This window comes from Saimiri boliviensis, chromosome 1 (assembly GCF_048565385.1).
Source record: "Saimiri boliviensis isolate mSaiBol1 chromosome 1, mSaiBol1.pri, whole genome shotgun sequence".
NCBI lineage: Eukaryota > Metazoa > Chordata > Mammalia > Primates > Cebidae > Saimiri > Saimiri boliviensis.
Window position 1 is genome coordinate 210776846 of NC_133449.1, and position 26636 is coordinate 210803481.

Consider the following 26636-nt stretch of genomic DNA (forward strand, 5'->3'; position numbering starts at 1 on the left):
GGTTTGTTAATTTTTCTTTAAGCATAATCAGGAATATAATTTTTGTCTTAAAATTTGCTATGTTGTATAAAAACTACTATCCCTTGTTCAGACAAACCAGTAGCAAAGTAATTTGAAAGAGACCAAATCCGTTTATGAAGTTACATTTAGTAGGGTGGAAAGAGCTGTTGTTTCCTAATTAGCAACTAGAATAGTGTTTGGCAAATAGCATGTCCTTAAATATTTGGGTAAATAAATCAATTAGTGTGATCTCTTCTTTAGATTTCCATGACTGAAAGCTTTCAGCTGATTTTTTATTGAAGCAGTTATTAATATTAACTTATCACAAATAAGAAAACTCTAGTAAATCAGTCAAAGCAAGCAATAAGCTACTATATATTGATACTTAATATCCCTGGTTTGTTGAGGGCCAGTGAGTTGAAGGGAGTCCTAAAGCAATGTAAGTCAACTGACCTCATGGAGTAAGATAAGTGCCATTTGTTTAGCTATTTTCTATGAACTGAGGTTTTTAAGGATCAATTCATTTCATATGTTCATTTGACAAATATTTATGGAACATCTTCAGTGTACCCCACACAGTGAATGAAAAACTTTTATAATTTTAACGAATCACTCTGGCTACTGTGTGGATGATTAACTGTAGTGAGGCAAGAACTGTAGCAGGGAGATAAGATAGAAGACTGTTCAGTAATCCTGGTTAAGAGGTGAAGGTTTCTGGAACTGGTAACTCTGGGCATGGTCTAATTAATTCTTTTTTCCTATAAAGTTTATACTCTTGGCTTTTAATTTGAGTAATAGGTAATTTGAAAACCTGTTAAGTAAATATAGATTATTTTTATAGCATTTATTTGGTATGTGTACGGTTGATTTTAAGGCTGTCATTTAAATAACCGGAATCAATGCAGGCTGTATTCAGCCTCATTCTTTTTGTAGGATAAGCATAGTTTTCTTGTCTTCACCCAGCTATATATTAATGTAATTTTTTTTTTTTTTTTGAGACGGAGTTTCGCTCGTTACCCAGGCTGGAGTGCAATGGCGCGATCTTGGCTCACCGCGACCTCCGCCTCCTGGGCTCAGGCAATTCTCCTGCCTCAGCCTCCTGAGTAGCTGGGATTACAGGCACGCGCCACCATGCCCAGCTAGTTTTTTGTATTTTTAGTAGAGACGAGGTTTCACCATGTTGACCAGGATGGTCTCGATCTCTCGACCTCGTGATCCACCTGCCTCGGCCTCCCAAAGTGCTGGGATTACAGGCTTGAGCCACCGCGCCCGGCCATTAATGTAAATTTTAATGTACTAGTATTGATAGTTAGACATTTTTTCTCTTTGTTCTTGGAGTCTCACTCTGTCACCCTGGCTAGAGTTCAGTGGCATGATTTTGGCTCACTGCAATTCCCACCTCCTGAGTTCAGGTGATTCTCTTTCCTCAGACTCCAAGTAGCTGGGATTACAAGCATGTGCCAGTATACCTGGCTATTTTTTGTTTTCTTTTTTTGAGACGGAGAAAAAAAGGCTGGAGTGCAATGGCCAGTCTTGGTTCACTGCAACCTCTCCTGTCAGGTCCCGGTTCAAGCAGTTCTGCCTCAGTCTCCCAGCTAGCTGAGATTACTGGAATGCACCACTATGCCCAGCTAAGTTTTGTATTTTTAGTATAGATGGAGTTAACTGTGTTGACCAAGCTGGTTTCGAACTCCTGACCTCAAATGATTGACCCACCAGGGCCTCCCAAAGTGGTGGGATTACAGGCGTGAGCCACCTTGCCTGGCCATAGTAGTTAGCTTTAATATGTGCTCTCTGTATACCAGACCTTGCATAGTACCTTAAATGTGTTATCTTATTTAATCCTCACAATAGTATGGTTTCAGAGCTCTGTGTCTCTGCCAGTAGCTCTTCAGGTAGTGTTTTCTTGATCATAAAAATGCTATTAGATTGTTCTAAGTACTTGATAGATGGACTGGTATAAGAATTTCTGTAGATTATTTAACATGTCAATAGTACAAATTACTTTTTTTTGTTGTTCTGTCAACTGCTTTTAGTTCTGTGATGCTACTAGTATTGATGAGCAGTAGGGCAAAAGAAAACATTCCTAGAGGATTATTAGAAGTTATTTCATTTGATCTGCTTTGCCCTAATGAAGAAATGAATCTAGGTTGTTTTGAAGTTAAATTTGGTTTAGTCCACAGTCATATTCATTATCCTAAGGATATTTAGGCATGCCAGTTCCTTCCCCTTAAAAAAAAAATTAGGGATCAATTTTTCTGTAATAGTTATTCTTAAAATTCTGAAATTTATCAGGTTGCCAACTTCTCAAACATGGATGAGGATGACATTGAGTTGGAACCTGAAAGAAATTCTAAGAATTGGGAGGAGATTATTCCAGAAGATCAAAGAAGACGATTAGAAGAAGAAGAAAGACAAAAGGAACTTGAGGAAATTTATATGCTCCCAAGAATGAGAAATTGTGCAAAACAGGTGATTTTGTAATTTTGAAGATATTTCTGTAATGGAAGAGTATTCAACCCGGGCTGATTCTTTGAATTACAAGATGATCTAAAACCATCTTCTTTTTGGCCCTTTCAAGAATATCTTCTTCAACTGATCCCTTTATAACTAGACGATAAATATTCACCTGTAAATATCTCATTTGTCTAGTTAGAATAGCAATGTAGTTATTAAGCAGAATGGAAAATAACAAATAATTAAACTGTCCACCCAGAGATACAATTAATATTATTGCAGTGTACATCATTCCAATTTTTTTAATGCATTATCATTTACCTTTATGAGGTATTGGTTCATAGTTTTCTTTTCTTGTAATGTTCTTGATTTGCTAATGTTTGCCTCATGAAATGAGAATGATTTCCTCTTATTAATCTTTTCAAAGAACCAGCTCCTGGTTTTATTGAATTTGTGTGTGTGTGTGTGTGTGTGTGTGTGTGTGTGTGTGAGAGAGAGAGAGAGAGAGAGAGAGAGAGAGAGAGAGAGAGAGCGCATCTTGCTTTGTTGCCAAGGGTGGAGTGCAGAGACACAATTTCAGCTCACTGTAAACTTGACCTCCTGGCCTCAGATGATCCTCCCAAGTAGCTGGGACTGCAGGCGTACCCCACCATACCCAGCTGATTTTTGTATTCTTTTTGTAGAGATGGGGTTTTGCCATGTTGTGCAGGCCGTCTAGAACTTCTGGGCTCATATGATTCATTTGCCTTGGCCTCCCAAAATGTTGGGATTGTAGCCATGAGGCACTGCACCTGGCCTCTTTTATTTGGTATCTTAAGTTGCAAGCTTAGATATAGAAATGTAATCTTTGTTTTCTAATAAAGGCATTTAATGCTACAAGTTTTTCTTTAAGCATTGCCTTTTCTGAATTTTCCAAATCTGTTGTTTTTATATTCCTCAATTTCAGAATATTTAAAAATTTCCCTTATGACTTATCTTTGACCCACAGGTCTTTTTAGAAGTGTGTTTTAAAATGTTCAAATATTTAGACGATTTTTCAACTATCTTTGTTAATAATTGGTTTAATTCTGTCATCAGAAAGCATGCTTCATGTAATTTTAATTTTTAAAAATTTGTCGGTATTTATTCCGTGGCCTAAATAAAAAAATAGCAAATTTTTAAATAACTGTAATAGTGCTGTGCCAAGCTATATTGGATTCTTTGCCAAATGGGAAAAATTTCTAAAGAGGAATGCTCCCTTTCTCTAAGACTGTACCACAGAGGAAAGTTTTCTCCAGTCTTCTACCATGCTTCTTTCTCATGAGCATCTGGTGGAAGTTTGTGTTAAAGTGCCTGAGAGTGGGTGCAGGTGCTCTGAGTTTTAGCTGTTAAGTACTGTGATCTCACAATAGCCTGCACTCAGCCATTAGTAGATTTTTAGCTGATCTCCTCTTACCTGCTTGTATGGTACTTGATTTCTGTCACCTGTGCTATTCACAGGTGAGCCACTGTTCAAGTCCCATCTCTTTTTCTGTTTTTGTAGTCTCCTGTATTTCCTTACATTTAGATATGTAGGTTGCCCTGTGATTTCATCTCTCTGATGTTAAATAGAAAAGTTATAATTTTGTAGATCAATTTGTTGTTAGAGTAGGAGCAGTGCCCTTACCAACTTTCTACGTAACAGCCAGAAGTGGAGCCAAAAATAATGGTTTTGGCCTGAAAGTAACCATATATGTTATGTTTTCTTTCTGTTTATTTCTTCAAACTCCTAAGTAGGGTTTTTTTTTTTTTTTTTTTTTGAGACGGAGTTTTGCTCGTTACCCAGGCTGGAGTGCAATGGCGCGATCTCGGCTCACCGCAACCTCCGCCTCCTGGGTTCAGGCAATTCTCCTGCCTCAGCCTCCTGAGTAGCTGGGATTACAGGCACGCGCCACCATGCCCAGCTAATTTTTGGTATTTTTAGTAGAGACGGGGTTTCACCCTGTTGACCAGGTTGGTCTCGATCTCTCGACCTCGTGATCCACCCGCCTCGGCCTCCCAAAGTGCTGGGATTACAGGCTTGAGCCACCGCGCCCGGCCAGTAGTTTTGTTTTACAGTGTGTAAGAATGCAGCATTACATTAGATCTTGTGAAAGGATCAAGGAACATTATAAAAAGTAAGGTTAAAATACCAGCCTTTACTTCATTGAACTTTTCAGCACATTAGAGGTTCAGAATATGTGCCAAGGCTTTGGAAAAACTCCTAAGACTTAAAGAATATATGGTTTGATGCATCCCATTAAAATTGTTGGATGTTACAAATAGCCTTTTATGTGGGTTCAACTGGGGGATTTTTTTTTTTCTTTCAAATATCTCATTTGTGGAGTTAGAATAGCAATATGTGGATATTGAGCAGAATGGAAAAAAAGAACACTGTCCACCCAGAGATACGACTAATATTATTGCAGGGTACATCATTCCAATTTTTTTAATGCATTATCATTTGCCAAATTAAATTGGAGTCGTATTAATTTGGAACTTTTTCTTCTTTTCAACAGTATGTCATGAATGTTAATTATTCCGCAACCTCATTTTTAATGGTCTGTCAGCATTATATCATACAGATTATTTGTCTGGTCTCTCTTTGATGAATATTTATATTATTTGCTTTTTGTTTTTGAGATAGTATCTCACTGTGTTGCCCAGGCTGAAATGCAGTGGTGCAGTCATGGCTCACACTGTGGCCTCAACCTCATGGGCTCAAATGATCTTCCCAACTCAGCCTTCCAAGTAGCTGGAACTAGAGGTGCATGCTATAGAAATGCCTGGCTAATATTTTAAATTTTTTGTAAATATAAGATCTCACTATGTTCCCTAAGCTGGTCTTGAACTGCTGTTGTCTTCCTGCCTTGGCCTCCCAGTCATGCTGGGATTACAGGGATGAGCTGCTGCACTCAGCCATATTTTTCTTTTATGATGTAAATAACTATTGATCAGTGTTTCTTCATAGTTCTGATCTCCTCAGAAAAAATGCCTAGAAGTTATGTTGCTGGGTCAGTAGAATTACTTTTGAGGCTTTTGATACAATATTGTCTAATTACGCTTTAAGTTAAAATACCTTTGTTTTTCCATACCATTGCCAGTATTGGCTATTGTTGCTTACTTAGTGTTGGTCAAGTTGATAGATTTAAAAAAAAAAAGAATTGCATTTTATTATTATTTTACATTTTAAAAAATTACCAAGAAATGCCATTTTGTATGTTTTTATTTGATGAATTAATAACCTTTCTCATATTTTTACAGGACTATGGTTATTTTCTTGTAGATTTATAAGAGTGCTTTAAGTAGTAAGGCTATTAATAACCGATTGTCATTAATGTATTTTTCTCTGTTCGCTTTTTAATTTTGTTTATGGAATGTTTTTGATACATTGAAAAACATTTTTAAGATTCTGACCATCTTTATAACAGTTTTTGCTCTTAAGATAAAAGCTGTTTTTACACTAAGGTTGGGTAAATTTTTATTTTCCAATTCCAGATTAGTTTCAACGGAAGTGAAGGTAGGCGCAGTAGAAGTAGGAGATACTCTGGATCTGATAGTGATTCCATCTCAGAAAGGAAAAGGCCAAAGAAACGTGGAAGACCACGAACTATTCCTCGGGAGAATATTAAAGGATTTAGTGATGCAGAAATTAGGCGGTAAGATGATAAAAGACAATTGCTTCAACTTGGTTTTAGTGGAGAATGAAACTAAAATATAAAAATTCCATAATTTTCAAAAATTGTGATGAAGTTTTAGAAGAGGCAAATGTGTGTTATTTGAGTAGGAATTGGGTGGGTCTGCTTTTGGGTATTTGTTGTAACGGAACAAAACAATTTTGGTGTCTAATCTTTGCATGCTATTTATTGCTAAACTACTTAGACTAAAATTTTTTTTATTACTGTGACTCAGAATAGTGTTCCTTTTGTGTAAAAGTATTTTTGATAAATTAGATTTTTTAATTAAAAATTCTTACTGCATTTATGACTCCCAAAGTTACTAATTTTTTGTGGGAATAATTTCATTCTGTATTTTTCTAGTTTCTTAACACCAAGGTGACTTCCTTTTTGGAAGTAACCCTGTTAAAAGCATTTCTGATATGTTCAATTAGGAATTGAGGTGGTAAGACTGGCCATATGGGATAAACTGTGGTGTCCATTCAGAATATGTATACATTTCTTTAAGGGGAATACAATAACCACTTGCTTTTGTTTATGTAATAGTTTGGGATGTGAAATTTATTAAAATCTTGTTCAGTTTTGTATTTTGAAAGTTTGCTGTTTCTTTCAAGCCATTGTAACTTTTCTCTTTTAAATCTTAGACCTGACAAAATTCCTCATTCTTTCTACCAGAAAACTTAATACATTGTTAGCCTTTTTTAAAGGTACTTTCGTGACCACCTGATTTGCTGGACTTTCCATCTTTAGTTAGGAAGCATTTTATTTACCTGGATATTTTTCCTCATTAACCACTTACCTAGCTTTCTTAAGTAAAATTTTAATTTTCCATTGTTGGTGTAATACCACACAGCCTAATTAAAGACATTCAGTAAATTTTTATCAGCACTTGGAATGTGAGGAAGTGTATTATAATTGATAATCATTGTGGAGACACTTCCTATGGTAGCTTTGAACCTTTTTTGGTCTTAAGAAAATTATAATAAAGTAATTTCTAAAACAAAATTTAGCTTCTGTTGTTTTATTTATACTGATATCTAAACATCATCCTGGGTGTTAAAATATACCTTGTCTTACTTGGTGTATCTTAATATTTTAACACTTTTGTTTTTAGCATAGTTCATTCTTAGTAACAGTGCCTTGAATTAATTTTTATACTAACAAGTATTTTCTTATGTCTGTAAACATTAGAAATATATATATAATTTTAGTGAACTCTGAAGCTCACATTTAAACCAAACAATTATTTTCTCTTAGGTTTATCAAGAGCTATAAGAAATTTGGTGGTCCTCTGGAAAGGTGAATACATTTATCATTCTCATAGAATTACGGAATATATTACATGCTGTCAGCTTTGTTTGTTTGTTTGTATTAACATTTCAGTTTAGCTACTTTGTTAAATTTGCTGTTAATTGACATTTACAAAATTAATGGATAAGGCACATATCAGATTGATTTTTAAAAATGTTTTTGTACTATCCTTAATTTCTGTTCTCAAATTTGTTTCTTGTAAATGAAGTTATCTATAAAATACATGTTTAAATTGCACTTTTATAACTATAAGGCACTTTTTACAATCTTTATCTCATTTTTTATCAGTAACTTAAAGGTAGCATGAGCAGATTTATCCATAGAGGGGGTGAGTTACTAACCCAGCCTTTTGTTTTGTTTTGTTTTGTTTTCTTTCTTCTTTATGAGACAGAGTCGCACTCTGTCGCCCAGGCTGGCATGCAGTGTCACGATCTCAGGTCACTGCAGCCTCCGCCTCCTGGGTTCATGCAGTTCTCCTGCGTCAGCCTCCCAAGTAGCTGGGACTACGGGTGCATGCCACCATACCCAGCTAATTTTTTTTTTTTTTTTTTTTTTTTTTAATAGAGACAGGGATTCACCATGTTGGCAAGGTTGGTGTAGAACTCCTGACTTCAGGTGATCCACCTGCCTCAGCTTCCCAAAGGCTAACCCAGCCTTTTAACCAGTTCTGCTTTTCCTAACTGGAGATACTTTCTTAATTTTCTCTAATTCATTCTCTTATACAAACTGTATTATGAATCAAATTCTTAACACAGTTTTTTTGAAGTTGTCAGATAATCTAAATAATTATTGTGATTTGGATATTCTTTGCCTTTTGTTGTGGCCAACGCACTGTCTGAATATAGACCAGCAAAGACCCAAATTAGTTTATTTTTTACTCTAAAAATAATCCCTCTGAAAGTAGACATATTTTCTGTTTTAAGACGGTGTACTTAAAATGCAATTAAATACTTGCATAATTATTTTGGATGAAAAAATGTCTTGACAATCATTCATATTATCTGTTTGGTGCAGAGTAATAAAAGTTACAGAATTTTACTCAGCCCTTTTGTTTACAGTTAATTATAAAGCCTTACTACATTTTGAACCTCTTAAAATTTCATCAGTTCTTAAAAGCTTTTACAGAATTGGTATGTATTCTTCCATTTGCTCTATAATAAAGTAGTTAAACTTACTGAATATATAAATGAATTGTTTCTCTGCCACATTGTCCTGGTTTTTATGTGTTTCCTGCCATTTATGTGAACAAGAATATATAGAGCATACAGTGGAGTGACATTCAGATCATGAAATAGAGCGAAACTTAGTTTATCTTAAATGGCACCATTTCATTTAACATATTTACCTGAAAATCGTATTGTTTTGTTACAGATTAGATGCAATTGCTCGAGATGCTGAATTAGTTGATAAGTCGGAAACAGACCTTAGACGACTAGGAGAATTGGTACATAATGGTTGCATTAAAGCTTTAAAGGATAGTTCTTCAGGAACAGAACGAACAGGTAACATTAAAATGAGAGTGATTTAAAAGAGAGGCAAATGAAAGTTTCAAAGTATGCTTTATTGAGCTAGATTTGATTTTTTTTTTTTTTTTTTTTTTTAAAGACGGGGTTTCACCATGTTGGTCAGGCTGGTCTTGAACTCCCGACCTCAGGTGGTCTGCCCGTCTTGGCCTCCAAAGTGCTTGGATTACAGGCGTGAGCCACCACACCCGGCTGATTTTATATCTTAAATTATTTATTCATCAGTCTTAAAAGATTCTTTATAAAACAAAGCCATTCTGGATGATAGGAAACAGAGAACAGAATTGCAATTTTGAAGGAAGTAGAATCCGTTTTTAGAGCCCCTGATATTTTCTGTCTGGGAGGTAGGTCAGAAATTACTGTTTTATATCACTTACATATGCACACTCCCCCCCTGCCCCCCCAACACACAAAATACAATATGTGTTGTTAGAATCTATAGTTTGTTTTTGTTTTTAGTATAGATGACTGGGAAAATATAATGTAAATATACATATGTGATACTGTTTTGGGACATAATTATTTTATTATGCTTATTTTGCAGTTCATTTACCTGAATAAAATTATTTAGATAAGATTTAATAAGCAGGGCAGGCATAGTGGCTCACAGCTGTAATCCTAGCACTTAGGGAGGCTGAGATGGGAGTTTAGCTTGAACCCAGGAGTTTGAGACCAACCTGGGCAACATAGTGAGACCTCGTCTCTAAGAAAAATTAAAAAATAGAAATTAACTGGGTGTGATCATACATGCTTGTAGTCTCAGTTACTTGTGAACTGAGGTGGGAGGATTGCTTGAGCCTAGGGGTCAAGGCTGCAGTGAACAATGATTGCAGCACCACTGCACTTCCAGCCTGGGTGACAGAGCGATACCCTGAGTCATCATGCTAGAATTCTTTATTTACAAGCTGACGGTATTAATAGATTGATCCATTTTATGTAATTGGTAAAACACTTAGATGAAGTACTTACTCTGAATCTACATCTGCTTTATAATCACTAGTTCATATGTAGTGAAATTTAAGGTTTTCCAGTAATCTCCTTAATAATATAAGGAATACTTATTGTTAAATAACCTAAGTAATAACATCGGTTGCTTGGTGTTTATAGAATTATGTTTCATACTTTAAAAAATACTCTTTTTTTAAAAAAAAATCAAGGTGGTAGACTCGGAAAAGTGAAGGGTCCAACATTCCGAATATCAGGAGTACAGGTGAATGCCAAGCTAGTCATCTCCCATGAGGAAGAATTAATACCTTTACACAAATCCATTCCTTCTGATCCAGAAGAAAGAAAGCAGTGAGTTATTTATTTTCTCCATTGTAAGATTTTTGTTATTCAATAATTGCAAAAGGAATGTGTTGAATTTTTATGGTGTTACTGGCTAGTTTTGAATAAAATTTGAAGAACTAAAACGTATTTTGAAGTTCTAATGATTCATGTTTTTCAAAATTAATATTTCAGTAAGGTGGTTACAAACTTACCAGTAGTTATTAACTTTAATGCCAGGTATACTATCCCATGCCACACAAAGCCAGCTCATTTTGATATAGACTGGGGCAAAGAAGATGATTCCAATTTGTTAATTGGTATCTATGAATATGGATATGGAAGCTGGGAAATGATTAAAATGGATCCTGACCTCAGTCTAACACACAAGGTATTTATCTGTTTCTTGATTCTGTTGACCATTCATGTTGAATGTAATTTATCCTAATTTCTTGCTTTTAAATTATGTTGGAAATAATGGGAATCCAGAAACCAAGGCCCTAGTTAGTTGTGTGACCTTGGTGTGTTTAGAAGATGCTTTGCATGAAAGGATCAAATTTAAATGATTTCTGAAATTTTGTGTTACTGTGGAATTATATATTATTAAGCCATTAGGTGTAATATTTTTTGGATTCTTAGATTAAAAGTTTTATTCCATCATTAACTTTAAAAAAATTACTGATACATAATAGATGTACCTATTTTTGGATGCATATGATAACTTGATACAGTCATACAATACGTAAAGATTAAATCAGGGTAACTGGGACATCTATCATCTTAAATACGTATCTTTACACTAGGAACGTTCAAATGATCCTTTCGTACCTATTTTGAAATGTATAGATTATTGGTAACTATAGTTATTCTAGTCATCTATCAAACACTAGGTCTTAATTCTTCCGTCTAACTATATATTTGTACCCATTCATCATTAATTTTATTATTCCAGCAAATGAAAACAAAATTCTTAAAATCAGATCTTCTAGACAGATGACAACTTCTATTCTAGCAGTTTTTGTGTACATTATATTTAAATACGCTTTTACTGAGAAGAGGAAGGTATTTAAGGATCATGTAACATTTAATAATAGTGGATGTTAAGTATACTTTTGTGTATTTGAAGGAAATTTACAACTTCATACTTCCTATTTTCATTTTGAAATGTAATAATCTGAGGGCTTTTTTTTTTTTTTAGTGTATTTAGAATTCTCCAAAAAATTAAATCTTTGGCTCTGGCATAGGTATGAAAATATATTTTGCATTGAGTTCATTCCTACAAATATTAGTAATTAAAACTTGTTGGTGAACAAGTATTTTTATAGAGTTAAGCATTTTTTAGCCAATAAATTTCTCATATGTTATTTATTAAGACAATCTGAAAAAAATGAATTGCTTTTTCAGATTCTTCCAGATGATCCCGATAAAAAACCACAGGCAAAACAGTTGCAGACCCGTGCAGACTACCTCATCAAATTACTTAGTAAAGATCTTGCAAAGAAAGAAGCTCTGAGACTTTCTGGTGCAGTAAGTTAAAACTCACATGCTTACGAGCAGTTTACTTTTTAGTAAGATAAATTTAGTTTGCTTCAACATGCTAAACATTTGTAGTCAATATGAGCTTATGTAAATGAATTTTTCTGGCCAGGTGCGGTGGCTCGCACCTGTAATCCCAGCATTTTGGGAGGCCGAGGTGGGCGGATCATGAGGTCAAGAGATTGAAACCATCCTGGCCTACATGGTGAAACCCTGTCTCTATTAAAAAATACAAAAATTAGCTGGGCGTGGTCGTACGCGCCTGTAGTCCAAGCTACTCGGGAGGCTGAGGCAGGAGAATTGCTTGAACCTGGGAAGTGGAGGTTGCAAGATCGTGCCACTGCAGTCCAGTCTGGTGCCTGGTGACAGAGAAAGACTCCGTCTCAAAAAAAAATAAATAAATAAGTGGATTTTTCTGTAATTAAGTAGTTTTATTTGATGTTACCATATTCAGGTTTTACCTTAAATTGTCTCAACATACATGTTAAAACTGGTGAATCACGTATTTTAGAAATAGGATTCTTTTTTTTTTTTCTCTAGTTTTGGAGAGGGATAGAGAAAACTCATTTAAGAGTGTGGAGTACTTTTTGAAAAATCAAGCACAGATAGCTGTTTTACTTGGAGTTGTGCTTAAGGGACAGTGTTGCTAAGCTTACTGAAAAAGAAGGAAAAAGACACAAAAAAGGAGGTGATTGGAAACTTAGAGCAGCCTTTAGAAATTTACCTATGACCATAATGTCGATAACTACCTGTGTAGTGTTAAAAATTATTCCTAATGCTGTTTCTTGTGCTGTTGAAGTAAGCTGAAGGTGATAATAATCAGAGTGTAAAACATTTGTTTCTACTTCTCTCTGATCTTTTTTTTAAAGGAATAATAATTGGTTAGTATTTATTACAGTATTTACATTAATATTATGTTTGACTCATTAAGTTATATTACCTTTATTGAGTTTCTGATGTTAGTGCAGCTTATTACCAATAGACTAAGGATCAGGTAGGAGTATGTGTTTTAGCCATTAGATTTAATGTTTATGAAGTTTTAAAAAATGAAATATATAGAGTTGGTTATAATTAAAGTAATGATTTTTAGGGAAGTTCAAAGAGGAGAAAAGCAAGAGCTAAGAAGAATAAAGCAATGAAGTCTATAAAAGTGAAAGAGGAAATAAAGAGTGATTCTTCTCCTCTGCATTCTGAGAAGTCTGATGAAGACGATGATAAAGTAAGAATGTGTTTTAGAACAGCAACCTTTTCTATGGAAAGGGAATATGCCATGTTTTTGTGTACTTAACATTTAAAATTTGAACTAATCCCTTAAAATTTATATTTTAGGTACTGCGTGCATGTGTGTGTATGTTTGTGTGTGCGCGCACGCACGCTTATGGTTCATAGCATAGTCTCATTTATAGAACAGAATTCTACCTATCCAGTAGATAACTATATAGCACTAGAGACACAGAGCAAAGGTCCTTCCTTTTCAAACATTTGCCAGTTTGATGAGCTTCTGTCTCCTTTAATTGTATTATGAACTTGAATGGGACTGGCTTACCTTAGTTTAAAGGAAGGTAAACATTGCATGTATCATTATTAGGGGGATTCTTGGCTGCCTTTCAGAATCCACATACATGCAATCTGTAGTCATGTGAAGAAAAGTTAGTCTTTGTTAATTTGGTTAGTAATACATTGGCCATACTTGCACTTTCCAGGATGAGATCAGTTCTGTGAAACATCCAAATAAAAAAATTAAAACAGAAAGAGACAGTGAAGAAAAACCTGAGCCAGATGTTTGTATAAAGAAGGAACCAGAAGAAAAGAGGGAAGCAAAAGAAAAGGAGAATAAAAAGGAACTTAAAAGGGAGATAAAAGAAAAAGAGGATAAGAAAGATATAAAGGAAAAAGATTTTAAAGAAAAAAGAGAAAACAGAGTAAAAGAAGCTATACAGAAAGAAAAAGACATAAAAGAAGAAAAGGTATGCAAATCATAATAAAAAATTTAGAAAGAGAAACAAACAGCGTATTTACATTTTAGGAGACTAAACTGCCTATCTCAGTCCATATTAGTCTCAGTAACTGAGTTCTTCAGAAGTGTGTGTGGGTATGTAGTAGAGGAGAATAATAGGTTTGAACACTCTTAAATGCCTTACCTTCACAGGAACATTACAGAGTAGCTTTGATTTTTTGTTTCCCCAAATAAAATTGAGGAAAAAACAAATTAAATTTTTAAGATGAAGATATTCAAAGAGAATGAGCACTTGTGGAATAAAATGAGACAGTAATTATTTTCTGAAAGTGTTACTCATTTTGCCTTTTTTGTTACTGGGGTTTTGTTTTTGTTTTCTTTTCACTTCAGTTGAGTGAATCCAAGTCTGATAGTAAAGAAAGATCCAAGAAATCTTCAGCGTCAGATGCTCCAGTTCATATCACTGCAAGTGGTGAACCAGTTCTCATATCTGAAGAATCGGAAGAGCTGGATCAGAAAACATTCAGCATTGTAAGCAGTAGACTTTCTGATTATAAGTATTAATTCATACAACAGTTAAGTTAAAGTTTGTCATTTAAGGTTTTAATTTAGAACCACATTTGAATCTATTTTAGTTTAGATTGATAAAAGCAGTATATTTAAAATTTTGAAGGTTGTCTTAATTTTATTCTGTTCTCTTCTATTTTTGAGATAATGTCTCTCTCTGTCACCCAGGCTGGAGTGCAGTAGTGCAATCATGGCTCACTGCAGCCTTAACCTCCTGGGTCAGGTGCTTTTCCTGCCTCACCCTCTTGAGTAGCTGAGACTAGAGGCATATGCCACACTCACAACTAATGTTTAGGTTTTTGTAAAGATGGGATCTTGTTATGTTACCCAGGCTGGTCTCGAACTGCTTGACTTAAAAGGGAAATAAAAGGAAGCCAAGGTGGGCCCAGGTGCTGGGATTACAGTCATGAGCTATCATACCCAGCTGGTGTCTTAAATTTAGAAGCCACTCAGAAAAGCTCTTTAATAAACACTTTAAGGAGAGGGGTTTAACGAGTACTTTGAACTTTTTTTCTCCAGCTTCAGGATTTCAAGTTTTTCAATTCCCAAATGTCATCAAAAAAAAAAATATATATATATATATATACACACACACACACACACACACATATATATGTGTGTATGTATATGTACACACACACATATATGTATATGTAATAGTGCTTCTTATCTATGGTGAAGGACTAGTTTTTTCCCAGTCCTTTACAAACCATTATTTTTTTAAAAAAATACAATAAGAATGAAATGTTTCACTAGAAAAGTGAAGTAAGAAAAAATTATGTACAAGAATATGAGCCTAATGTTTTTAGTACATGTAGTAGCTATAGAGTTGCATTGTCAAGTTACTATACAAGTTTCTAAATATGCTTAGTTTCTGTATTTGTTTATAATTTACTTAGTGTGTATATTCATAATTTATTTACTGAATATAATTATATAGTTATGTAATTACATAATATAACAATATGTATATGGTTAGTAGTACTGACTCTGGAGGCAGAATGCTGCTATTTGGAAACTTAAATATGAAGATTAAATGAATTGGTACATGTAAACTTTGCAGATAATGCTGTCTCCAAGAAAAGCTCAGAAAGCTCAGAAACTGATAGTGGTTGTTGTATATGTTGTTCCTAAATTCAGGCATCTGAAGCAGAATGATTGAGACTAAAACCAGGAAGGAATAATAATTTTAGAGGAAAAAGACTGAGTGATTTGAGACAGATACGGAGTTTTCAGAGCTTGAACTAGAACTAGGAAATACTTTCTTACAGAGCAAAACTGAAGGAAACTTTTATAGTCTGATATATAAATGTGTCATGTTTATATATAGTTACAATATACACAAATCTGTATATAAGTATATATTCCTATATTTTCTCTTTAGAGATTTCTAGAATCTGAATCTTTTGTACCAATTTGAGCAGTTAACATACTTCAATCACGTGTTAGACTTGGGTGTCAGTTTTATCACTAGTATTAATCAAATCCTATACTTGAAAGATGGGAAATTTTACCTTCTAAGATTATATTTATTTTCAATCCATTATGTCCTTCTGGATCCCCAGCTTACCCTCTTGTCCTGCTTTTCTTTTTCTTTTGCACCGTGATTAGACAATGTTGATTTAATGGACCCACTGATGTATTTCCTACTGATTTCACAACATAAGCCCTAATAAAGTTCAAATATTGTTCATGCACTTTAAATATGTTGGTTCCTACCACAGTCTTCTTGTTCTCCCTACTTTGAGCTGGTGACATTCTTCCAATCACTGAGAATATTGGAGATATTAAAAGTCGCTGCGGCTCCTATCTTCCATTGTATTTATTGAGTTATGTGTTTTATCTCTTCTGCAGGTTCGCTGGCTGGGATTTCTTCTTTTTCAAAGTTACCTTTTTTTTTTTTAAACTTACTCTGGGTGAGAGTGGGGTGAAATGGTATTCTTTTGCTTCTTTGAAGTGAAAACATTAAACTCTTCACTTGAACTACTTCCCCTTCTCTATGTGTTCCACTAATGAATGAGGTGAAATTGTGCCTATTGCCACTACCTCCCCACCAAAACACACATTTCATTTTTAGTCTTCTGACTTTTTCATGTAACTACTGGAATGGAAAAATTCCTACTATACACAGTGCGTGAATTTCCTCTCCTTTAATCTTAAATGATATTTTGTGTATTACGGAAATGAGGAATGTAATAATTTTTAAACGTGGACTCTGGAGCCAGACTTTCTGGCTTGTATAAGATTTTTATCTCTAAGGAATTCCATTGTATTTGAGAATAGGTCTGAATATTTTGAAATTCAGTTGCCTTTCTGAGTCTTCACTGTATAAACATATTTGCCTCATTTGGTACCTTGATTTTGGTTATCTTTTATTGGTTGCCTTCCTGAATGACAATATAATTTAGCAGTCACGAAAAAGCTCAGAGTCTAAGGTCAGTTAGAGCTGGGTTTAACAGATGTCATGTTATTCTAAGTTTCAGTTTCTTTTATAAAATATATTAAATACTATTGCAAAGGACTATTGTCAGGGTCAGGTGAGGTACATGTAAAGCAAAGCTCACCCAGCCTCTAGCATCTAATAAGTGCTTTGCAAGTATGAGTCCAGTTACTATCTTCAGGTGTCAGCCTTAGCATAGTGTTAGTCATCAGTTCCATCGGTTTCCCCTGCTCACATCCAGTTAATGTAACAAAATCCTGTTGGCTCTACCACACTGATCTTAGCATAGCCATTTCTTTTTCTGAGTTATTGCAGTAGCTTCATATGCTATTCTCACTGCTTCCTCCCTGCCTATACCTCAGTGTGGACTCCCCATAGCAACCAGAGTAATCATGACTTACAGGGATAATAAAGGCATACCATTATATTTCTGTGTTTTAAATGCTCCAATGGCTTTCCATCTCATTTAGGAGAAAGGATTCTTAACAGTCTGAAACCAGCCTGGTAACATCTAGTCAGTTCCCATTATCACCAGCCACTTCTCATACTCACTTGGTTCCAGCAACACAGGCATCTATACATTTTTAAAGACATGTCAAACAAGTTTTAGGACATTTTTTTGTATGTTTTTTATTCTACTCAGAATGGCTTACTCCTTCATTTTCTTTAGGTGTCCTCTCAAATGTTGCGTTTCTCTGAAATCTTGCATAAGATAGGAAGCTCCCTGCTCTTTCTTGCTTTATTTTTCTTTATCACAGTTGTTGTCTAGCACATTATTTCTTGTTTATTTACTGGCTGTCTTACACTAGAGTCCAGGTTCCATAAAGGCGCAGGATCTGTTCTACTTGCAGCCCGATTTCCTGGATCTGGAACAATTCCTAGAACATAGTAACACAGTAAACTTATATATGTTAGAGAAATTATTTTCTAGCAGAATATAAACTGCCAAAGTTGAACAAAAAAATGGGAAACATAAAGAACAGCAATGAATAACACTAAAAATTAGAAAGGAAATTTAAGATTTCCCCTTCTTAGATCATCAGATCTGACTGAATTCTAATTTATATTTATAGTAAGAGAGGTTCATCAGAGCAGTGGTGTAAGGACTTACTATTTTCTGTGTTTTGAGCTAGGTTCTTACTCTTGCCCAGGCTGGAGTGCCAGTGGCATGATCATAGCTGATTGCAGTCTCAGCCTCCTGGGTTCAAGCAGTCCTCCCACCTTGACCTCCTGAGTAGCTGGGACTGCAGGTGTGCACCACTATCCCTGGCTAATTTTTTTTTTTTAAAGGATCAGAGTCTCACTGTTGCCCAGGCCGATCTCAAACTCCCAGATTCAAGTGATCCTCCCACCTCAGCTTCCCAAAGTGCTGGGGTTACAGGCATGAGCCACCATGCCTGGCCTAATTTCTGAATAAATGATGTTGGGTGACCTAAATGTATTGTCTGATGTTGACCCATCATCCTTACATTCTGAGAACTAAACCAACTTGCTTTTTGTGAATATAATGTTAAATTTTAACTTGTTTTTGCATTTACAAATTTTATCTGAAGTTCGCTTTGTTAGTAATATTTTTATTCTTTGATATAAGGTTGTAGTTCTTACTGCTACAATAAAACACAACAATTCTTTTTTTTTTTTTGAGACGGAGTTTCGCTCTTGTTACGCAGGCTGGAGTGCAATGGCGTGATCTCGGCTCACCGCAACCTCCGCCTCCTGGGTTCAGGCAATTCTCCTGCCTTAGCCTCCTGAGTAGCTGGGATTACAGGCATGCGCCACCATGCCCAGCTAATTTTTTGTATTTTTAGTAGAGACGGGTTTCACCATGTTGACCAGGATGGTCTCGATCTCTTGACCTCGTGATCCACCCGCCTCGGCCTCCCAAAGTGCTGGGATTACAGGTTTGAGCCACCGTTTTTTTGTTTGTTTGTTTGTTTTTTTGAGGCGGAGTTTCACTCTTGTTACCCAGGCTGGAGTGCAATGGTGCGATCTCGGCTCACCGCAACCTCCGCCTCCTGGGTTCAGGCAATTCTCCTGCCTCAGCCTCCTGAGTAGCTGGGATTACAGGCACACGCCACCATGCCCAGCTAATTTTTTGTATTTTTAGTAGAGACCGGGTTTCAACATGTTGACCAGGATGGTCTCGATCTCTTGACCTCGTGATCCACCCGCCTCGGCCTCCCAAAGTGCTGGGATTACAGGCTTGAGCCACCGCACCCGGCCACAACAATTCTTAATATGCCATCCTTTTGTTACCATGTCAGGAATGTGCAGCCCAAGGAAAAGGTTACTCTTTGAACCTCTACTCCCCAACCACCCAAAATATGAAGAGCAAGTCATTATTACTATCTTCTGTTGTCCCAAATGTTTGAAAGAATAACAATTTATACATCTAGCTATATTGATTAGTTTTGCTAAAATTGTTTTACTCTGTATAATAGTGGATAGTAGGTTATTAAGTTATGCTCTGAAAGATTTTACTGTTTTTTAATATTCTATATTTAAGACTTCTTATAATAGTGTGCTACAGTTTGAAAAGTCACCATTTATGTAGAAGCTAAGTAATTCCAAAGCTTTACTTATGCAAAGACTAATTTTAAATAACGGAAAGGTTTGCTTTTCTGAAAAAAATCTAAAGGGGAAAGAACCCTGATGTATAAGATTTGTGAAGTGAGATTAAATTGCTTATTTTGCTATCAAACAATGTTACAATATTATACTCATGTCAATATCATTAAAGGAGGTAGATCTTGTTGAATTTATATTTTAATACATGTGTTTATGTTCTTGTTTTCTCATTTTAAAGTGTAAAGAAAGAATGAGGCCGGTTAAAGCAGCTTTGAAACAACTTGATAGACCTGAAAAAGGCCTTTCAGAAAGAGAACAACTAGAACATACTAGACAGTGTTTAATAAAAATTGGAGACCATATCACAGAATGTCTAAAAGAGTATACAAATCCTGAACAAATTAAGCAATGGAGAAAGTAAGTGATAAACTTTTCAGGAAGTGTTAATTATGTATTATATAACTCTCATTTGTATTTTGTTTTCTTTCCTGATTCTGAAATTTAGATAACAAGACAATGTTTACAGAAGTAACCTGAGGATGATTGTTTTAATTTTTTTCCCTTTAACGTTTTTTATTCATGAATGGTTAAAAATATGTATCATGGTAGGTAACATGTGGCATCTCTGAAGCTGTTTCATTAAAATTCAGATTGCATTTTTTTAAAAAAGTCTTTGTAATTTACCAAATTAATCTCAGTAATAGCTTTTGAAATTGGTGTTTCCACAGAGTTTATTGTTTCATGAATTTAGCAGTTTACCTCCTGGATATATGTATAAAGATGTAAAAATTAACATCCTCAAGTAGTGTAAAATGCAAAAAAACTAGGAAAATAAAAGTAAGGTAGTACATTATTCTTTTTTTTTTTGAGACGGAGTTTCGCCCTTGTTACCCAGGCTGGAGTGCAATGGCGCGATCTCGGCTCACCGCAACCTCCGCCTCCTGAGCTCAGGCAATTCTCCTGCCTCAGCCTCCTGAGTAGCTGGGATTACAGGCACGTGCCACCATGCCCAGCTAATTTTTTGCACTTTTAGTAGAGACGGGGTTTCACCATGTTGACCAGGATGGTCTCGATCTCTCGACCTCGTGATCCACCCGCCTCGGCCTCCCAAAGTGCTGGGATTACAGGCTTGAGCCACCGCGCCCGGCGGTAGTACATTATTCTTAAAGCTAAATTTAGCTAATCTAAGGATTTTATTAAAATTATTCTTTACTTTTTTTAGTGTAAACATGCTTGGCTTCTATCATTGATGTTAAACAGGAACTATAAAATTTGAAAGCTTGGTAACTTTCGTTTCAATAATGCCTTTTGCCAAGAACGGATTATCGTTTATGGAGGGCCACTGAATGAAAATATTTAGTTGAATATTACATACCAATTTTTGAATCCTTATAATTAGGGCTTAGAATTTTGAGGTTTGAAGAGGTAGAATGGCTACCTTACCTGCCTTCTAGATGAGAAATAAGGAACATCTTACTGAAATTACACAGTGAATTTGGTTGAAAGTGAATTTAAAAATGAGCAAAGAATAAAAGAATTTGAAATAAAATTTTAAACAAAATAAGAAATTACACAGTGACTAGTACAAATAGGTACCATTTCAAATTTGGTTTGTCATTGGGAAAGGGTGGGGAAACCTTTGAAAGAAGAGAGACTAATACCCAGGAGACTTAACTTTTTCATTGTGTTCTGTCACTTTACATCCAAAAGCTATGCTGTCACCTTACTTTTCTTTACTCAGTTGGGCAGATTACCTTTTTGGTTTCCTTTTTTTGTTCTCAGTTACCTTGATTTAATATTCCTTGTTGTTCATTCCTGCTGCCACTATCCCTGGTTAAACCAAATTCCCTCAAGGGGGTGATGGGGAAGGAAGGAAGGAAGGAACTCAATTTGGAAATATCCTATAAAGTAAATTAGCTTTTGCTGTCTTGTGAAAATTTTGATTGATTGATTGATTCATTGACCGAGTCTTGCTCTGTTGCCCAGGCTGGAGTGCAGTGACATGATCTCGGGTGCAGGCTCCGCCTCCTGGGTTCAAGTGATTGTCCTGCCTCAGTCTCCCTGGTAGCTGGGACTACAGGCCCACACTTGGCCAGTTTTTTATTTTTAGTAGAGATAGGGTTTCACCATGTTGGCCAGACTGGACTTACACTACTGACCTCAAGTGATCCCCCCATCTCCGCCTTCCAGTGTGCTGGGATTACAGGTGTAAGGCACCATTTTTAGTAGAGATAATTTCACCATGTTGGCCAGGCTGGTCTTGCACTCTTGACGTCAAGTGATCCCCCTGCCTCAGCCTCCCAGTGTGCTGGGATTACAGGTGTAAGGCACCATTTTTAGTGGAGATAGTTTCACCATGTTGGCCAGGCTGGTCTTGCAATCCTGACCTCAAGTGATCCCCCCACCTCAGCCTCCCAGTGTGCCGAGGTTACAAGCGTAAGCCACCATGCCTGGCCTATTTTCATTTTTTGAGATGGAGTATTGCACTGTTGCCCAGGCTAGAGTGCAGTGACACGTTATCGGCTCACTGCAGCCTCTGCCTCCCAGACTCAAGCTATCTTTCCACCTCAGCCTCCAGAGTAGCTAGAACTACAGGCATGCACCACCATACCCAGCTAAATTTTTGTATTTTTTGTAGAGACACGGTTTCGCCACGTTGGCCAGGTTTATCTCAAACTCCTGAGCTCAAGTGATCTGCCTGCGTTGGCCTCCCAAAGTGCTGGGGAAAATCTGTTTTTTTACTGCCGAAACAAGAAAAAAAAGTACCTTATATTAAGACCTGTCATTGATTGGCTGACTCTCTCCCCTCAAGAACAGTTATTGTACAGAATGAAAGAAGATGGAGACCTAAGCTACAATTATAGAACAGTTGGCATTAAGCAAGTGTTACAGTAGTTATCATAGTGACCTTTATTTTTTTGCTTACAGTGTTTCTTTCAATATATTTTTTGACCAAATTTCTTAAAAACAACTGAAATGCAACAGTAGCTTTTATTTAAAGATCACTATAATAAAGTGTTTCTTTCTTTATATTTTTTGACCACATTTCTTAGTAACAACTGAAATGCAACAGTAGTTTTTCTTTAAAGATCACTATAATAAAATGATGGCTAAAATAGAATGTACATTTCTATTATAGTTGTCTATCAAATATTCCTCATTCTAGCTGATCCTTTTAATAGTATTATTTGTGGGGAATATGAACAGTTATTTAATCAGTTTACAGAAGAAAAAAATACATTCGGATGAAAAGCAATTTAGGGCTGGGGCTGCTGAATGACAAAGGAAATACCTGGGACCTAAACTTATTAAAAAAGGCGCTAATTCTTAGGTTTGTGTAAGTGCTGATATTTGTCTCAGCTCTTAGGCTTTGTTCAAGATCCGACAGTTGTTCAGATGATATGATTAAAACCGGAATCTAATTCCTGACTAGACTTTTTAGGGGAAAATATATTTTTACAAGGAATTTACTTATGAACAAAAAGGTACTTCATTAAGTTCTTACCTTTTATGAGTTAACTGTAGAATGTAGATATGTTTGAAATAGTCTGTGAATTTATATAAAGACTAGATGAATTTTCCCCCTTCTGTGGATTTCAGTTCAGTAAGGTATCATTCAGTATATTCTCTCAGTAAATTTGCTTTTAAAATTTATTTCAAGATAAATATACCTCAACTGTATATTTGAATCTTCTGGGGACTACTACCCTTAGAACTTAACATTTCTTTTCTTTTTTGGAGATATATTTGACAATTACAGATGTTAAATATTTAGTTTGATGATTTGATATACACATGCATTGTGAAATAATCATCACAATCTATGATTAATTATTGATGCCTCTCTTGGGGTGGGAAGAGATACTAAGCTGTACCTCATTTATGGTGTTTGGTCGTGTTACTCTTGGGATCATTGCTTTACCATTTTAAAATGACAGTTACTTTTTAATGCTTTATTTAAGACAATTCTTTACAAGCATAATTCATATTATCTGATGGCATTTCCACTCCATCTATAACATACATACCTGTCCCTTATATGTGTTATCAGGATCACAGTATGAATCTGAGTCACTTCCTTAATTTATATCTTTGATGCATTTCAAATTAGGATTGATTACTGCTTTTCACTCCAGTGACTAAAATGAAGTGACTTGGAAGAGAAGGAAAATTTAATGTTTAGTTTCACTGGAGTCTTATTCATATATGAAGTTTTAAAAAATACATAGGAGAATTAATATCCTTAGAGTTTGTTCCATAGAAGGCTGTGTATGTGTGTTTCTATCTGGAGGGAAGGATTTCCATGAAAAAACTAAATATTTGCCACCAAAATAACTTAATTTGCCTTTTTTTTCTTCTAGAAACCTGTGGATTTTTGTATCTAAGTTTACTGAATTTGATGCAAGAAAATTACATAAATTGTATAAGCATGCTATTAAAAAACGGCAGGAATCTCAGGTAAACTTGCCATTATATTTTTTTCCTTAATTTATATAATTAAAACTATGAGACTTTTTTTTTTTTTTTTTTTTTTGAGACAAGGTTTTTGCTCTTGTTGCCCAGGCTGAAGTACAATGGTGCGATCTAGGTTCATCGCAACCTCTGCCTCCTGTGTTAAAGCGATTCTCCTTCCTCAGCCTCCCTAGTAGTTGGGATTACAGACATGTGCCACCACGCCCAGCTAATTTTGTATTTTTAATAAACACAAGATTTCTTCATGTTGGTCAGGCTGGTCTTGAACTCCCGACCTCAGGTGATCCACCTGTCTTAGCCTCCCAAAGTGCTGAGATTACAGGCATGAGCTACCACACCCGGCCCAAAACATTCTTTTTACAAAACAATCTGATTGATAAATACAGAATGAATGAGATAAATTTTTTAAATCACCATTAAATACCACAGTAGTAATTGTTGCAGACAAGATTCACAGAAGGGAGGTAAAATTAATGGGCAAGAAAACAGATACTGGCAGATCTCCTCTGAAATGTTCATTCATTATAAAGGGAAAACAATAACTTTATAGGGAAACTTGCCTGACCCACCTTAAGCAATCAAGGTTAATGTCACCAGTAGTTTAACACATATCAACATCATGAACCCTCTGATAACAGTGTACTGAGAAAGGCACATCACCTATGTGGAATTCTTGCCAAAAATATATAATATATATGTTTTTATGTGAAAATGCCAGATAAGTGCTACTTTAAGAATGTTCTGTAAAGTAACGAGTGCTCTGGAAAAAGTGTTAAGATTATGAAATAGACTAAGGCGCTGTCACAGAGGAAGACATGACAACTAATTGTAATATGGAATTCCAAATTGAATTCCCAAGAACATTAGTGGAAAAATGTGAAATCTGAATGAAGTCTGTACTTCAGTTAAGTGTTACACCAGTGTTAATTATTTGGTTTTGATCATTATACTATGTTTATATGATAATAACATTAGGAGAAGCTAGGTGAAGGGTATGTGGAAACTCAGTAATTATTATTTTTGCAACTTTCTGTTAAGTCAGTGTATTTCAAAGTGAAAAAGTATCTTTAAGTCATGGGTCAAGTATTTTATACTTTAAAGAGAGATCTGTAAATGTCATATATAAATGTACACATACACACACACATATACAAACAAACACACATTCTAATATCTTATGTGAAGACTTCATTTAGTATCAATATTTTCTAAGAATTATCTCTCCTGTTTTAGTAAGTTTGTGAAGTCACCTAAAGATTCTTACACATGTGTGCATTTATTTTAGCAAAACAATGATCAGAACAGCAGCTTGAACCCTCACGTGATTAGAAATCCAGGTATGTAAGCCTTACTGATTGTTTGGGAAGATAAGTTTTTTTTAAGTTTTGTTTTGAATAAACCAAATGATAAAAAAAGGTCCCCACATGTTTTTATTTATAAGTACCTTTATATTAAGGAGTTATGGTAATCCTCATATATACCTACATTATTATATAAAATATGTTCTCTTAAACTTTAGTTTATTTTCGTTTATTATCCTTTTACTAAATCATCCTTTTCCCAGTTTGTAGAAAGTGTAGAATAACTTAAAATGAGCAAGTGTTATTTTTTATGTAATTTGGAATAGTGATGCATTATTTCTGTACAAGAGTCACAAAAGTATAATCTGAGAAAGGAATGGGTCCCATAATTTTTATTTTTTATTTATTTCATTTCATAACCAAGCAACCCTTTTTAATTAAGCCTTAGTACTGCTTTTATAGACCATTTCTAAATGCTTTAACTGCATGTATTTGGGAACTAATTTTGTTTTGGCAAGAGTTGAAATGAATTCTTGTTACCTATCAACAAAGCTTTTTTTGCCACATTTTTTTAAAAGTCATTAATAAAAGTTGTACTTTCTTATCTAACAGACGTGGAAAGATTAAAAGAGAATACAAATCACGATGATAGCAGCAGGGACAGTTACTCCTCTGATAGGCACTTATCTCAGCACCATGATCATCATAAAGACCGACATCAGGGAGATTGTTACAAAAAGAGCGATTCCAGGAAAAGACCCTATTCTTCTTTTAGTAATGGTAAAGACCATCGTGATTGGGATCACTACAAGCAAGACAGCAGGTAAACGTGGTAGTCACTTTAGAAATTTTGCTTATGCATGTCCTTTTTCTTTTTACGATGTTGCTGTATTTGACCTATGAGCTGATTCAGTCTTCATGCAGTCAAAACAAATCTTGTGAAATAAAGATGTTTATAATTAAGAAAAATTTATATATTTCAAGAACTAAATTTGTCTATAAAATGGCTTTTGAATTATGAAATTGAGATCAAAATATATAGTAAGAAAGTTGATGTAGGGATTGTATAATTATAAATTGTGTGAGATTCATTGTTGGTTTTGGAGAATATTGGCTGAAAAACTCTAAAATGTAATAAATGGGATAAAATAAAAGCTTGATATAATGATTCAGATTTGATTTAGGAAATTGTGCATTCCATGTTTTTAAAAAGTCAAGAGGGGAAAAATTGATATATGTGAACACATCTCATTGAGGTTAAATTTAATCTCAGCAATCTGGAATATTGGAACCAGAAAGGTTTTTGTTTATTGTTGTTTTTTGAAGCCTTTGAACAGTAAGCAACCTTAGTGTAATAACCAATACTTTTTATTCCTTTATTGATAAAGAAGTATTCTCAGTAGTTAATGATCATTACTAAAAGTAAACTTGAAAACTGAGATTTATAGTATTGATGTTTTTATAGTAAATAGAAGAAATAAATTGGAAGACATTTTTTGTGTATTAGTTGTATTCACTACAATAATTTAAGAGCCCCTGTCAACACTATGAATACATCAGTTG

At 35.0% G+C, this 26636-nt stretch overlaps 1 protein-coding gene across 2 annotated transcripts in view; it reads left to right on the plus strand.

The window, feature by feature from the left end:
- The window catches only part of CHD1 (chromodomain helicase DNA binding protein 1), a 78540-nt gene that overhangs the window by 48381 nt on the left and 3523 nt on the right, over positions 1-26636 (plus strand). The window contains exons 23-36 of one of the 2 annotated variants that reach the window (XM_039469717.2): positions 2296-2472; positions 5953-6113; positions 7389-7430; positions 8814-8944; positions 10123-10261; positions 10472-10622; positions 11636-11758; positions 12858-12986; positions 13471-13734; positions 14115-14255; positions 19538-19716; positions 23661-23757; positions 25058-25109; positions 25686-25896. In XM_039469717.2, the coding sequence (XP_039325651.2) occupies positions 2296-2472; positions 5953-6113; positions 7389-7430; positions 8814-8944; positions 10123-10261; positions 10472-10622; positions 11636-11758; positions 12858-12986; positions 13471-13734; positions 14115-14255; positions 19538-19716; positions 23661-23757; positions 25058-25109; positions 25686-25896 (1997 nt within the window). The remainder of the gene's footprint in view (positions 1-2295; positions 2473-5952; positions 6114-7388; positions 7431-8813; positions 8945-10122; positions 10262-10471; positions 10623-11635; positions 11759-12857; positions 12987-13470; positions 13735-14114; positions 14256-19537; positions 19717-23660; positions 23758-25057; positions 25110-25685; positions 25897-26636) is intronic. The other variant, XM_039469714.2, reaches the window with a different exon arrangement.